General features: G+C 45.9%; 1 protein-coding gene across 4 annotated transcripts in view; it reads left to right on the top strand.

The window, feature by feature from the left end:
* The window catches only part of YEATS2 (YEATS domain containing 2), a 1,971,885-nt gene that overhangs the window by 900,287 nt on the left and 1,054,880 nt on the right, over window positions 1-16,718 (top strand). For all 4 annotated transcript variants that reach the window (XM_069617830.1, XM_069617832.1, XM_069617831.1 and 1 more), the window contains one exon: window positions 915-1,173. In XM_069617830.1, the coding sequence (XP_069473931.1) occupies window positions 915-1,173 (259 nt within the window). The remainder of the gene's footprint in view (window positions 1-914; window positions 1,174-16,718) is intronic.

The raw sequence follows: 16,718 nt of genomic DNA, 5'->3' as shown, positions 1-16,718 counted from the left end.
TGCAGTCTTTGTGGTTCATGTGCACCCCATCAATCTGTGCAAAGACACCAAGTGATTCTATAAATCATTGAGTGGGAGAAGATAAATGATGGCACCTGAAGAGTCCTTAGGTCAGAAATCAGCAAAAGCTATCGGATCAGAATTGGAAGTATGGAGCAGTTCCTTTAGTTCAGTTGCATACAACGATGATGTAGTGTGCTGTGGGGATTAAGACATTGGTTTGGGGTTGAAGGGAGTTTCTGTTGGTTGCTTATTCACACTTGTTTCAATGAAAAACTGCTAATAAAAAGTTATTGGAAACAATGAAATTGGTTTGGGCAGAAACAGCAAGTTCTCACTTGCATAGGTTAGTTTCTGGGGGTGGGCTAGGTGCAAGGTTTAGCCAAATGTTACACATTGGTTCATCAATAAATCAACCATTTTAGAGTGTTACCTAAACCTCTGTTTATAATGAGCCACAGTTGGTCCTTGCTGTGTGGTTTCTTCTGACTTGCCGGAGGCTTCCCAACTCCCACTGGTTGCCAGTTGATAATGTTGCTGACTAGTTGGCAGTGGCCTGTAGGCTCAGAGCATTCCCTTGCCTTTAGCACCCACCACTCCTGATCCATTGTAGGAGATCCAACAGTATTATGCCGTTGTAGGGTGGGATAAACAGTAGCAGACTGAGGTCCTTTGCTTGCGTGGCTTACTGCAAGTCTTCCTGAACTGCAATTCATTATTAGTGGTGCTGGAACAAAAGATTTTAATCTCTAACTAAATAATTGGCCTTTTAGAAACTGGAGTGATAATGACAGCGACCCGAGTAGGCATGTCTTGTCAATCAATAAATCATGAGAAAAAGTATGAGTTTTCTTGAGCTTTTTAATCCACCATAGACACTACAAATCAAATTGTAATCTCTTTCTTTACTGCAGGTTGTTGGCATTCCCATTGGCTCTACTGTCCATTCAACTGTAAAACCAGCCATGGCTGTAAGTGGTGGTCAGATACTGGTGGCAAAGTCGGTTTCATCCGTTGGGAAAGTAACTGGACAGAAACCTGCTGTAGCCCAGGGAGTTGCTAAAGCCATTGTGAGTGGAGGTGGAGGAACTATTGTTGCCCAGCCCTTACAGACTCTAACAAAAGCCCCAGCTGCATCTTCAGGAGCCCAGAAAGCTGGATCACAAGGTTCAGGTAAAGTACAGAATTTCAGGAGCCTGAAAGAATACCCAAAAGCAACAAATATAAAAGTATTTGCATTTCTTATCACCTCTGTAATTTTTCTCTGATGCACTCCTTATTGTCAGCTTTTTGTCACATGCTGCATGCCACCTAATCATGACAATGATTAACCCTGTACAATCAAAATGATTTAGCTATTGTACAGTTAAGTAAACTGTTACACATTAAGTTTACTTCACAGACTATGTATTCTTGCAGTATGAATGCCGGTTTCAGGAGTGTATAGAGAATGTATATTAAAGGTAGCGTTTCTTTTTTTCAGTGAATGTTTAGCTAATTGCAGTGGAGTTTTTCTGGTACCTTCAAAGGTATTAAAACCTGTTAAGCACTGCTCATCAATTATTCTGTGTCAAAATATTCTTGCATGGAAAATAAATTTCATTTGAAGCACTACTGGAATTTCACTATTAGTGGCGACATGCTTTAAGAAGCTTTCCTAACAATAGAAGTTGGGAAACTGAATGCACCTGATTCAATACCAAATAACCCAACGCAGGCAACAACTAGGGCCGTTTTAGATGTGGTAATGGTTGCTCATAATTTGTGTGAAGCTGCTTCACAGCAATATAAGGTTAGAGGAATGTATACTAATCTAGTTTTAAGCTTATTGAAACGAGGGCAAGTGAAACATGCCGTGGATTGTTGCCATGTTTCTTGAATGAAAAGAAACATTCAGCATAGTGAAAATGTTCCACTTGAAAATGTTGTGAGAGGATTGCTTCTAAGCTTGGCTTTTGGGGTTGAGTGTCAACCTGCTGTGCACAAGTAAAATGCTTTGCGCCTGCCTATCTCCTGCCAGAGTGTTCTTGTAATTCACACACACACTTTGAAATGCCTGGTTTACTCACCTGCAGGACTTCTTTTTTTATTTTTATATTTCTATTTTTTATTTAAAATGCTTTGGTTTATATCTTTCATTTGTTCCAGCTGTAATGTACTCCTTTAGTTGCCACTGTCATGGCTCATGTATTGTAGACTCAGTATGTTTCAGTCTAAGTAATAGCCATGTAATTACTTCGCTTGTTGCATTGTTTCTGGGCATTCGTTTACTGTTTCTTTGATGATATGGTTCCAGAATTTAATGATGGTCACAACTAATTTCCTGTTTTGCCCAATAAGATTTGTGCCCAGCGTTCATTGCCGTCTAGGTGCGCATTTGGTTTAAGATATAGATCACTGAATAAAAGTTGTTTCTTTGACAAGGCAGGACACTTCATTGTGGTGTATGATTTAGATTGTTCCTTTTTCTTTACAGAATCGGCAATATTGGTAATTATTCGCGATTAAGTTCCTTTTTTCCAAAATTTCTCTATTTGGCAGGAGGTTTAAACGCAATCTCATGAAAGTGTCCCGAATCAGCCTTTCTGGAAACAGCTTTAGATAGTTCGGTAGCTCCTTTAGTGCTCTTATCTCTGCTTTGCATGGGAGGTCAAGCTAGTATTGGGTTTTCAGAGATTGTATGGTTATCCAATCTTTACATGCAAGCTTTATTTTCACTTTTTGAGGTCGATTTATGAGCATGTCCGTTGAGTCTCTGCCTCATGTTCCACGTAGTTTTTCCATGCTTCTAATGCAGTGTTGTTGGTTGTTTTTGTTTTGGTGCAGAGTATCTCTAGCGCAGGTATGTGATCTTCATTACTCATTTTCCTGTACAGGTCTAGTTGCTTCCATATAATAATGGATTCTAAGGACTTTATGGCAAGTTCGTATCTGATGCGGGGCGCCGGGAACGATGTCGGGAGGGAAAGAGCTTTCCTCCAAAAAATCCCCTTCAATTGTTGCCAGATTTGGGGATCTATATTGATCATTGTTTCGCCGCCGTAGGTTAAAATTGCTGCCACCTTCTGGTTGCAGAATGTGATCAGTGGCTTAACAGAGAACTTTCCAAATGTGTTGTGCAATACAAGACCTTGTCGTGCTAGAGATCTGGCTTTAGATTTGAGGTGTTCAGCCCTGTCTTTTTTGACATGGGATTGGTTGATCCAAACTCCAAGATATTTGATGGTTTTTACTTTAGTGAGTTTTTGCTCTTGAAGGAAAAAAGAATATGAGCTCTTTGTGTTAACGTGCTCCTGGGTCATAGTCATGATTTTAGTTTTCTGGGCATTCATTTCTGCTGATTAGCTTTCATGTAATTTTGTAGTTTGTTTAAGGCAATTAGCAATCCTCTGGGTGTTTTTGCCAACATCACGATATCATCTGCATACATCATGCAGGATATTACAGTTGGGTTCAATTTTGGAGGGTTCATGGTTGGTGTATAGATATTTTCTTCGAAGTCAGAAGTGAACAGGTTAAATGGGGCTGCCGCCATTGGGCAGCACTGTTATAAACCATGCCAGGTGTTGATTGAGTTTGTTATCAGTCCATCTTTTGTCATTCTGATTTTGATGTTAGTTTCAGAATATAGCAGCTTTTTTGGCTGTAAGATCTCCTGGCGGCACACCCACTCAGTAAGTTTGTTCTATAGGATATTCCTGTTAACCATGTCAAAAGCAAGGTGGAGGTCAATCAATGCAGCATAGACCTGGGTGATGTTCTTAATCGCTTCATGTTTCACCAAGTTCAGAAGGAATAAGTTGATGTTTGTGCCCACTTGTTTGACGAAGCCGGTTTGCCTAGTTGCTTGTCTGTCTTTTTCCTTTTATGGCCCATGCATTGAATTTGCCTAATAGTAATGTGGCGACTATCTTCTCCAAAGGGTCGAGTAGGGCTAGTGGCCAGTAATTTCCAGGTTCCATTGTTGACCCTTGTTTATTTATAGGTATCAGAATTGCCTAGGGATTTGATTTTTGTCATCAATTAGTTCAAAAATTTCTGGGCAAAGATTTGCCCAGATTTCAGGGTTACGTTTGATGACTTGATTAGAGAGCCCATCAGGCCCTGGAACCCGAGATGTATTCAATTTGTAAATGGCTCTCAAAATGTCGTCAAAATCCCATTTGAGTGCCCATTTCTCATTTTGCATATTTTCTCTTTCCTCTCATCTCTGGCCTTTTTTTATATAATTCCTCGGAAATCCAATGTGTCTCCTGTACGTCCGAAATCATACTGTCTTGGCGTGTAGGTTGAGGGTTTAGTAGGGTCCATAAATCCCTTGTGTTATGTGTTTTAAGTGCTTTCAGCATATTTTCTACATCATGTTGCTGAAGGGTCATCCTTGTGACTTTCATCCAGTTTTTATGCCTTTGTTTTTCCTGTTTCTTCATCGGATATTTTCCTGGGGATGAATATTTGCTTATTTGTTTCAAGGAACTCATGAGTTTTTTCTTTTTTAGCAATCTTGCTGTTGTATGTATGCATGTGCTTGGGAAATGTCACAGTTGCTTTATTTATTGGTTGTCTGAATGGACAGAGAATCCATTCGTAATTCAATTTCTTGCAATCTTCAAGTGTCGATCTTTAGAAAGTCTCGGAGTTTCATCAGCCGATTCAGCCTCCTGTTAACTTCCATGGGAGGTAGCTTTATTCTGACGGTTTTAGCGCTAGAGTTAGTCCAGGACCTTATCACATAGTGATCGATGTGAGGCGAATATGTTTTCATTTATTTTGCACGTTATCATATATTCGCTTTGAGGTGTATTTGTAGTCAATTATTGCAGTCTTTTGAGAACGAGCCCACATTAACATCTGGGTTCCAGTCTTGAGATCTAAGGCATCTAGACGGTCCAAATTTCTGTTTATTTCCATATTCCATCTCAAAAGGCGAGGATGTAGCATGTGGTCGTCGAGTTTACGCCCTGCTCAATCAAACAAGTTAAAATGTAAGTCTCCACAAATTATATGGTCTATCAATGGATGTTTAATGAGAGCTTCGTCGATGGCAGAGAATACTGTATCTATTAATCTTTCACGGTCTATCTTTGTTGGATTCCATTTAGTGTTTAATATCCCAAGGTTCTTTGTGGAGAATAGCGGTGCATCTGCGTTGGAGTCTCGTTTGATCAGTCTTTGCTTCTGTAGTATCGTTATTTGGGCCCAGGGGTTTATGTTGGTAGATTCCACCATCTCCAAGTTAGCACCCAACTTTACAAGGGTGAGTAGGCCAGAAGATGGAGGCCCTTTTTTCCCTTGTATCGCTGGATTCATGTATGTAGTAAAGCCATTGCAGATTGGTTGTAGGTGGATCCACGTCTCTTGAAGACATATAATGTGGTAGTTGACAAAGTCGGTTCTTTTGGTGTTGAATAGATGAATGTCCACGTGGATTCCATGAGCAGGCCGTGTTGAGTTGGTTCTCTGTAGTCATTGATTGTTACTGTTTATGTTGTTCTTTTATTCATATTGTTGGAGAGGTATGGCCCATATGTTTCCAAAAAAAGTGCTTTGTTATTGCGGACCGTTGTCTGTTTTGATGGTTTTCACTGATAGTGCGGTCTTGTTTATAGTTTTAGCTTTCAGTGGAATATGCCTTCGAGTAGTCGCTTTCGCAGCTGCTAATTATTAAAAGAATTGACGAGTCCCTTGTATAATGTGTTCTATGCTCGCCTCTGGGGCAGGTTCGTTTCTCTTGTCCTCTAATAAGATTTCAAATCCAAGTTTCCGTAATTGGTTGGTATTAGCTGCTAGGAGATTCAGCGTATCAGTAGATGTACAGTCTACCCATACTCTATCAAGTCTCCGCTCTTCGATGAATTCATCCAGCTGTACATCTTTGGATTTTATTACTTTGAGGTTAGGGATGACATGGAAAAGACGTAAGATGTATTTTCTTTTTAAAACGAGAGCCTCTTTGTTTTGTCCAATTCTCTCAAGTTTAGTCCTGTTTTGACTAGTTTGCCCCATGGGTCGATGAACTGTGGAAGTTTCAGGGTACCAACGGTGGCATGCAGGAGGGCATCCATAGTTGTGGTAAGACTTTCATTTCGTCTCAGTGTTTGGGTTTCTGGGTTTGCTGTTTCGTTGTTAAGTGTTAAATACATTTTTTGGGCCGAGCTGATGTTATTAAAAGTCAGATTGGTGTCTGAAATATCTCAACAAGTTAGATCATAGGAGACATGTTGTCGGGAATGACCTTCATCGTATTGACAGAAAGCTTTCATTTAGGTTTGGTTGTTGCTCTTCCGTGTCTTCTTCCGTATATGTTGATAGGTTCATCAGTGACTCTGAAATAGCTTCCTCCGGCTCTTGCGGTTTTTGTTGTCGATTGCAGGAGGCGATTGTTTTTTTAATTTTTTTTATCGACTTTATTTAATTTTATACCAAGAATTATATTGAAACATAAAAGTGAGAGCCAACAAAAACAACAATGTATATACTATACTCCTTAAAAAGGTAAGTAACATTCAATTTAACTATAATTTCTCATCAAAGATCCCACCCCCACACTCCAAATTCAAACACTTGACATCACAAACAACAACCTATATATTGATCTCTTTGCTCTTTTTCAGTTTTCTCTGTTTTCCAAATTTCTGCTTGTTAATCGGTGGGGCAGTAAGATTTCTGAGGAAGGTTCTTGAGCCTTTTTGTTGTTTTATTGGTTGTTTTTTTTTAGGTTTCTTTGTGTAATTTTGCATGCGAGTTGCTCCGGGTTTGATCAAATATTTCATACGTCTGTGTTTTTTTTGCTCCACAGTCTCATCTTGTATATTATTATTGATCAAAGGTATCATTATTGGTATTTGTTGTGTGACTGTGGGTTTGTTGTGGAGGTGGATCAATTGTTCATCAAAGCAGGGGCACACAGGTGGTCTTGAGGTTTCTCTGCACCATGTTCCTTGTTTTGTGTGGAGGTTGTTTGATGAGTTTGTGCCGTGCCAACAGGAGAGGGCTTTGATCCTTTACTATTCTCATCCGTTTGCAATTTTGTGCGTGAGTTGAGTTTTATCCGCTCTGTCGTTCCTTCCAATATCGAGTAGCCGCGCTGGCCATGTCACGCTCGCTTCGGCTTCAATTTTCTGGCAGTCTTGAATTTTATTTATAAATGCCTCAATGTTAATTTGTTTCGGATGTATTAATGCCAGCAGGGTCGCCTAATCTTTAAGCGTTTCGATATTTGCTTCATGGATTTTTTTTTTTTACTTTTATTTATTTAGCTTGGCAGCACAACATAGGCGAGCAACATACAAGGTAAGTACAGTGCAATGACATTTTAGGTGATACAGGCATATAGCGACTGCTTACAATTTGGTTGTACACTTTAAACACATATGCAGAGTGGGTGTGGGGCTGGAGAGACCGCAACTCAGGAGGGGGAACCGGGGCGAGAAAGGCTAACAGCTGGGGGTGATGCATCCGATGCCGCACTCCGATCAGACATATAGGATTGAAATTTGAACCATACATCTCTGGGTCTTGAGTGAGTGGGTTGCAATAGGGACCAGGTTTCCTCAGTGTCTGAGGCCCAAGTGAGTGCCTTGAGCCACTGTGCATGAGTGGGGGGTGTGGGTCGAAGCCAGCAAAGTAGAATAGATCGCACTGCGAGTAGCATGCAAAGGCCCGCCAGTTTTTTGGAGTCTCAGCGAAGTTCGGGGAAATCGTGGAAGAGACATCTCATTGGGGAAGGGTTGATGGGGTGCTCAAGGATAGACGACATGGTTGAGCACACCATATTCCAAAATTGGGTAAGGCGGGGACAGGACCAGATCATATGAATATAGTCAGCGGTATCATGGCCACATCTGGGGCATCTTGGGGAGTGATCATTAAGCATGCGATGGAGTCTGCTCGGGGTATAATGGAACCTATGAAGTACCTTAAGCTGAATTAGTTTGAAGCGGGAGTTGAAGGATACCCCGTGTATGCATGCGCACATGTGAGCCCAGCGTTCGTCAGTCACTTCCACCTCGAGGTCATCCCCCCCATGCGCGCCTCAATTTAGTGAATTCTGGAGTAGATCTGGTTTGAACCATGTTATAAAGTCTAGATATCTTACCCCTCGTGGGCGTAGGAGAAGTCTGTTCTTCAATAGCGGGATCGTCTGGTGGTATCGCTGGGAACATGGGGTATTTTTGTTTAAGGGTTTTCCGGAGCAACGAGTACTGGAGCCATATAGACGGTCTCCGTCTCAGGGATAATGGGAGGTCTGGCACTTCGATGAAGCTGCCCTGCTCGAAGACGTAACGGATCAACTCGTATCCCGCCTCGACCCAACGGCGCACCATGGGCAGCGGTACCCGTGGGACCCATGGGAGAAAGTTCCAGAGCGGGAGGTTACCGTGAAACGGATGGGCAGTGCCAAGCAGTTTCCACATTTTTGTTAATGCCAGGGACGTGCAGGCCACCGGGTCAAGTGAGTCCGGACCCGATGGGATGGGTTGAATAGCTAGGGAGCGGATATCCTGGTCGCTGACCGTTAGTTTTTCAAGTCTAACATGTGGAGGGGGGTCTATTGTGTTGAAGCAGTGTGACGTGAATTGGATTTGAGCAACCAGCCAGTATTTAAAAAAATCAGGGGCACCAAAGCCGCCACCATCCATCGGGGTGGACAAGGTTCCAAGTTTAAGGCAGACCACACCCGAGTGCCACAAAAAGGAGTTAATCGTGCAAGTCAGTGTTCGAAAAAAGCCCTCGTCTGGCCATAAGGGGATGTTAGTACTGCCCCAACTTCTTTTCAGGTTCACCATCATCTTCAGGATCCCTATTCTGCCTGCAAGGGAGATCGGTAGCTTACGGTTCAAGAGATAATTTTGATAGTTTTCCTCGAAGGTCGTCTCAAACTGTCGAGTTATTTCTATCCCGAGATGGGTGATTTTTGACTGAGCCCATGTGAACCCCAGGGTATAAGGTGTGGGAAGAGGGTGGATTTCACGCAGTTCACTTTGAGGCCTGAAATGTGACCGAAACAGATAACGTCCTCTAATATCGGGGGCAAATTGGTGGAGGGAGAACGAATGAAGAGAAGCCTGTCGTCAGTGTACAGGGACACTATATCAGCCTGGCCCGCAGTTCGCAACCCTCTATGTGCATGGAATTGGCGTACCATGTCGGCATAAGGTTCTGTTGCTATGGCGAAGACCAGGGGAGAGAATGGGCAACCCTGCCTCGTCCCCCTAGCGATCTTGAAGAGTGGGGAGCATCGGTCCTCAGTGCGGACCCTGGCAACCGGATCGGAGTAAAGTAGTCTGACCCAGGAGAGAAAGAAGGGGCCAAATTTGCATTTATCAAGGACCCGCCAGACGTACCTCCACGAGAGAGAATCAAACGCTTTTTGCATGTCAACAGTGGTGGCTACCGCGTGTACATTTGGATTTATTCTGCTAATTATATTAAAGAGGTGTCTCAGGTTCAATGAGGTGGAGCGTCCTGGGATGAAGCCTGCTTGATCAGAGTGGATAACGTGTGGCATGCAGGGGGCAAGACGTAGCGCTAACAATTTGGCATATATTTTGGCATTGCAATTTATGAGCGAGAGTGGGCGGTACGAGCCGCATTGTGTGGGGGGTTTGCCATGTTTAAGTAGTATGGTTATCGTGGCTTCTCGGAGTGTTGGGGGAAATTTGCCTGTCTCCACTGATTCCTCCCAAAGAGCTATTAGGCGGGGGAGTAGGAGTGATTTGTAGCGTTTATAAAATTTGATTGGGATGCCATCAGAGCCAGGAGCCGTCCCCGAGGAAATGGAGTCCACAGCATCTGAGAACTCCTCGGGGGGAGGGGGAAATGGAGAGTCGAGGTATCCGATGGTCTCAGGAGAGAGAACCGAGAGGGGGAGGGCATCGAGGTAAGAGTTGATCTCCGCCGTCGAGGCATCATCTGCATTGGCATATAGGGCTTCATAAAAGGTGAAGAAATCCGAGTTGATGTCCTGCGATGAGACAGCTAAAGAGCCATCGGGCCTTTCAACCCCGGAGATATGCGGGGCATGAAGCTTGCGGCGGATAAGTCTAGCAAGGAAGCGGCCAGGGCATTCACCCTCTCCATATTTCCTTGCCAGGCCGGGGTTATCCAAGAATTTCTGCTCACGGTCTGCCAGGGACCGGAATGTGTCAAGTTCCGCTCCTATAGATGCCAGGGCCTCAGGGGTTTGGCGTAGTGAACATTGGGCTTCCAGAATCGATAGTTTGGATTCGCTTTCAGCAATGTCCCTCCGGATTGTTCTAAGGATACCACTTTCCTTAGATAGCGCTATGCCCCTAATGTAAGCCTTAAAAGATTCCCATAGAGTAGTCTGTAAAGGTACTGAATCTGTGTTTATTTCAAAGAACTCCTCGATGGCCATCTCCAGCTCAGAGCTAAATAAAGGGTCAAGGAGAGAGTGAGGTTTCATCCTCCAATGTCTAGTACGGTCGCGATCCGGGCCCCAGCACATGATGATGGTCACTGGTGAATGGTCAGATAGGGTTCTACGAAGAATCATTAGTTGCGTCACATACTTTATCAGTGTATCAGAAATTACCCATCTATCAATTTGCGAATAGGAGTCGTGCACCGAGGAGTAGGAGTGGGAGTCGGGATAGAGGAGTCTCCATGCGTCGACCATTGCGAGTCGGGGGAGAGATGAGTGTGGTATAGGCTGCTTTGGTGAGTTGGCGGGGCCTGGACCCGGATCTGTGGAGGTTCACATCAAAGATTGTATTAAAGTCGCCCCCCCAGAGAATTGGAACTAGGGGGAAGCCATCAAGAAGGGAAGTGAGGTGTATATAAAATTCAGGGTCGTCGATGTTAGGACCATAAATATTCAGTACGACCACCTCCCGGTTCTGAAGCGTGGCATGGAGTAGCACATATCTGCCCTGGGTGTCTATCTGTGAGGATATAAGAGCAAACTTAAGACTCTTGTGAATAAGGGTCATGACCCTGCGACTTTGGGTAGAGAAGTTAGTAAAATATCTTTGGGGGCCCCACATTTTGGCAAATTTCACACAATGTTCCGCGCAGGCATGTGTCTCTTGCAGAAAAAGGATTTTGTCCCCATGTCGTTCGGCCTGTAGCTGGAGTTCTCATTTTCTTATAATCGCCCAAACACTGCACATTCCAACTCATAAAAGTCAGGTTATCTTCGGTTAACAAAGTAGAAATGTTCATATCGGATCAATATTGCTGTCTGATGGTTCAATTTAGCAGCCCTGCAGCCCCAACCGTTCAATGTTACCTTGTGCTCAGCCCTCGCTGCCATCGCCAAGATTTTTACAACAAAACACCCAACGTATCCCACCCCCATCAATATCCCTCCCCCAAACAGAGGAATGATAACCCCGAAACCCATTAACCAAATCCAAACCAGTGGCATCAACGCCGGGGGGCCTGTGGGCCGGCCTGGTGGCGACGCTCCAGGCCGAACGCAATTCAGGATAAACATGGTGCCTGACAGTAACATTGTACGTAACTTGAAGAAGGTTTTGCACGCATGAGTGTGGCACAGTCGTATAATGGTGAACCAATCTGATCTTGTTGGAGAGTAGTAGGCTCATATATTCCTGGCGTAGAGAGGTAGCTGGTGTTGGCGACCTCTCCACAGGGTAGCATAACAGACGTAGAAATGTGGTTTAAGGGGAGGCTCAGCCTGGGAAGTGTTCGTCAATGAATCTGGAGGCCTCGTAAAAAAAAATACACCTGGTTGGCGTGTTCAATGCGCAGCTTAGCGGGATACAGCATTGAGTATTTAACTCTGTGGTCTCTTAGCCTCTTCTTTACCACCAGGAAGGTTTTGCGCTCCCACTGGACAGCTACTGAGAAGTCAGGGTATAGGTGTATTCTTGCTCCACCCAACAGAAGTTTGCCCTTAATCCTTGCGGCCCTGAGGAGGGCATTGCGGTCCCGGAAGTTCAGAACCCTGGCTATGATGGGGCGTGGAGGCGCGCCCAGTTGGGTTTAGCTGTTAATGCTGGGTGTGCTCTCTCTATCACGAACTGTGGGGAGAGCTTCGGAGAATCGAGGAGCGACAGTAGTGTATGTTCGATATCGTCCTCCATCGGCTCATTGACACCATCCTCTGGAACACCGATAATGCGGAGGTTATTTCGCCTCGATCGGGACTCGAGGTCCTCATTCTTCTCAACATCGAGGACTCGGTGGGAAAGCGCGGAGAGCTCCGCACGCAGGGAGCCCAGGTTATCCTCAGTGGAACTCACTCTTGTCTCAATCTCCGACACCCGACCGTCAGTCCTCTCGATGTGGGCCTTGATGGAGTATATGGTGCCATTCATGCCGTCAAGTTTGGAATGGAGTGTGGTGAAGCCCTCGCCAATGAATTCCATCAAGTTCTGAGAGTCTGGAGGGAGAGATGATGATGAGTTAGTTAGGGCCTGCTCCGGCACTTCCTCAGTAGATCTCGACGGAGTCTTTGAGAACATGTTAATGGAGCACTGCTTTTTCTCAGCTCCTTTGGTCATTGTGTCGATAACAAGACTCCAGATGAATGAAGGATGATATATGGCACCCCAGGCAGCGTGGGAAGAGGTCTGGCAGGGTACAGTGCGTTGGAGGTCAGTGCTGCGCACACTAGTAGGAGGTGATCGCCTGGGGTAATGGTAGGATATTATATCCGCCTCTCAGTTAGATCGGGGGCCCCCCAAGTATTGTAGGAGGTTGAGCTGGCGTGCCTCAGCAAATGACACTATTTTCGTGTTGTGCCCCAGGAGGGGGGGCCCAGAGGGTCGAGCAGGCAGCCAGAGGGATCCAACGCCAGCACCTGCGTCTTCACAGTAGATGTGGTTGCCAGCGTAGACAGTGGGATCTCGGCCTGTAGCGGGAAAGCAGGGAGTGGTGCCTCAGACCCCCATGTGCATGAGTGATCGGGTGCAAACGCTGTTGGTCGCCGAGGATTCAGTCACTGCGCCCCAGTACCTCCACTCAGGAGGCCGATAACTCAAGGATCAGGAGTCCAGTTGTTTAGGTGGGGGGGGCCGAGAAGCGCCACCTCCCCATCTCGTTGTATTGTACTCGGCCTGCTTCTGGATGGCCGATATGAATATTGGGAGGTCAGGATGCATACCCCATTGCCAACAGACTCCGCACTGTTGTCTCAGGGAAGATGGGTGTGACCCGTGGGAGACACCAACCATACACCAACCAGAGTATGGGGCACAGCGACCAAGAGCTAGTGTCTGCCCAAGCACGGTACAGGGTTCAAGTGCGGTCAAAGCCGCGTGTAGAGGTTCACAGAGAGTGGGAGGGACTGGCCGTATCCACGCCGCTGGGGGCACCATGAGGGGAGAAGGATCAGAGCCGGGACAGGGTCCGGGCCGCAGCACGCCCTCGGGCGCAGGCCGAGTCCCAGGGCATCCGCTAGCAAGTGCGAACGGTCGGCGCCCCCCCCCCCCAGGGCAGCGCAGTCCCGTAGTATATCTTCGCCATGTGGGCACCTTATCAAGGGACTGGTGGTAGTCACTCCGTAGATCCTGCTATGGTTCATGCAATTTCGTGTGTATCAATGGGGATGCTCGAGGAATTTATCCCCCACGTACCTTATGGCCGCCAAGGTTCATGAATTTTGCCTTTCGCTGCCAGGGGAGCGCGGCACCTGGAATCCATTGGTGCGCCGCAGCTCAACCCCGGGTGTTGAAGTCTCGTTGACGGGAAGGGGGGGTGCCGCCGAGCCGCCCTCGCGCTCCACAACGGACACTGCGGGGGGAACAGAACACAGCCGAGGCAGGAAACAGCCTGCCTCCCAGAGCGGACGCCGGCACAGACCGCAGGGATCCCAGCCCGCCTCGGGCCGCGCAGGTCTGTCGGCGGCGGCGGATCACACCGGTGGTGTGGGGTACCAGCGCCTGCGCTGTCTCCCTCGAGTCCCCTGCCCACGGCAAGAACGGTGGGAACGACCTTCCCCCAGCGGGTTCCCTCGAGGCTGGTGGGGTTCCCCGGGGATATGAGGCGGGTCATCTCGCTTCTCCTCCAGCGCCGAATTCGGCGTGCAGCTTCGCAGCCGTTGGCGGATGGGTGCGGCCGTAGGAGCACTCGATTCCCGGGTTCCCAACACTGTTTCTAGTCAGGAGTTGGACCGGGTGGTCCCCAAGACAGCTGCTTTCGAATCATAGCAGTCAGGTGCACTCTGAAGATCGTAGAGGCACAGGATCAAGCGCAAGTAATCTGCCAGCCGCGGAGCTCACAGTTCAGGCGGCCATCTTGTTCGGTGCACAACAGCGCCCCCTGCTTCATGGATTTTAATTTTGCATGTGGTTCTTCTTTTACTTTCACAATTACATATATCTCTCTTATTTTGTTAGGAGCTAGACGCCTATAGGCCTCGGAGTGCAAAAAGAAGGGTGTAGTGGAGAGAATAAGAAGGAAGGTTGAACCAAATTAAAAAAGAGGTTTTTACTGATTGCTTAAAAATCATCAGAGAAGAGGATGCTCCTATGTTCAACAGGAGTGAGTTCCATTCCCTGGATGCCTGAACTTCAAAGTTTCGACCGCCGAATATCTCCAAGCAGTAGCGCGGTTGGATCAATGAGAGAGTATCATTGGATCAATGAGACCTAGTGGGTTGTTTAGCGGAATACCCTGTCTAAGAGGTATTGGGGAGCTGCTCTATGTATGAATTTGTATGTGAAAGATAAGATCATGTGCCTGATTCTCTGTTTTACAGGGAGCCAATATAAAGTTTTCCTGAATGATGAGATGTGCTCCCGTTTAGTGAGTCCATAAATGTCCCTGATGGCGCCATTTTGAGAAGTCTGCAAATGTTGCAGGTTGGTTTCAGAAGTGCTGGCAAGCAAGCTGTTGTAATAGTCGAGATGGGAATTGACTAGCGCTGCTGCCAGCCGTGGACTATTTTCAATGGAAAGATAGGGGCGAGTGTGATGAATGAGTTTGATAACATGGCCGCACGAGGAGCAACCCTGTGATACATGTTGCTTCATAGAAAGCTTTTGGTCCAGGACAACACCCAATGTTTTTACAGATTTACTGACAGGGATTTGATTTCCAGAGATAACAAAATGGTCATAGAGGTCATCACGTTTTTTTATGCGTTGGCTTGATGCTATTATAAAAAGCTCATTTTGTTTCATAATTTAAAGCAAGGTAGTTCTGTGCCATCCAAGATTGAATCTCCCAATAAACATCATTCAGGATTTTGGAGTCTTGTGCATATATCCCAGTGAGTCTAAACAGTACCTGGGTGTCATCTGTGTAGTTTGCATAATTGACGCCCATCTGTACAGCAAGTCAATGAGGGGCCTAGTGTAGATGTTAAAAAGAATTGAAGATGGGCAGGATCCCTGGGGGCCACCATCTGTCTGCCGGGCCCAGGAACCTGCTCACCCTGTCACCCTCCCGCACTGCCTCCGGGCCGAACCTTGCATTGGGGTCTGTATATGTACCCATACAGCCCCCCCTTTTTTTCATCCTGCACTTATCAGACATACCCTTTCTGCTGCCTCAAACCCAGCACTTGCTGCCTGGACTACCATTGTCTGCTGCCTTTATTATTTATTTATCCATTATTATTTATTCTGTTTCTCCTTTACTTCGCACTTTTCCATTTCTCCCCCTTCCATGCACTTGCGCGTTCTCAATGTCCCTGGGCCTAGTAAGGGCCTAGTAAGATCGCTTGTTCTGTTCTCCCCTGTTCCCCTCCTTTGCCTGGTCGCGCTCTGAAACACCTTGTGTACAAGCGTGATAGAAATAAAATATCATATCATCATATCATAACTCCGCATGTGGACAGGATTGACGATGCCTGGGCGTTCTCTACCGCTACTCTGGACATTCTTGGACCTAGAAAAGATTTGATCCAATGACATGCCCAATCTGAGCATTTGGCAACAGTGATAACCCTCTCTTGCAGCAGATCATGATCAACAAAATCAAGCAGCGGAGAGGTCCAATAACATCAGAAGGGCTGGCTGGCCTTACTCTACAATCCCTGCAATGTGGGATTTGAGGTCCAAAAAGGCTGTCTCAGTCCTGTGCCGGGCTCTGAAGCCTGACTGATGGATTTTCAGTATGTTATTTTCCTCAATGAATTTATTCAGTTGTACATAGACTACTCGATCTATAATCTTCAATAGATGGGGAACGTTGATGGGCCTATAGTTTTTGGCATTGGCTGGATGGAGTGTAGTTTTCTTTAGAAGGGGGGTGATCCAGACGTCCTTCAATGATGCTGGCACATACCCGTCCTTGAAGAACATATTGACCATTCTGGTGAACCAAGGAACTAGGACCTCTAGAGAACCCTTTAGGATGTCAGTGGGGCAGACGTCTCCAAGACAAGAGGTGGATTTGAGATTTTCTACTATATTGAAGATTTCTTGTCCTGAGCAGCTTTGAAATACAAATCTATGGGTGGTGATGTCTTTCTTACATTCCGTAATGGTGTTCACCAGTGTTGAGTGGTTCTGGACACTAGACTAGCTTTTTTTTTCTCTCAATGGCCAATCTATGACCAGAGATTTTAGTTGAGAATTCATTCTGAATAGATTGACACCAAGATGAGTCTTTTATCGTAGGATGGGAAGGAGGAGGTATGATTCTTAAATTCTTTGAGAATTTTAAATAGTTTGTTAGAATTCGATTTGGCACTGCTGATCCGGGCATTATAATTTTCCGATTTGGCCTTAACAATGCTTTTCTTGAAGGCTTGAGCTGCCTGCTTGTATTTAGCTAAC

Source organism: Ambystoma mexicanum, chromosome 10 (assembly GCF_040938575.1).
Source record: "Ambystoma mexicanum isolate Mex_15411 chromosome 10, UKY_AmexF1_1, whole genome shotgun sequence".
NCBI lineage: Eukaryota > Metazoa > Chordata > Amphibia > Caudata > Ambystomatidae > Ambystoma > Ambystoma mexicanum.
This window is presented reverse-complemented; position numbering and strand designations above follow the sequence as displayed.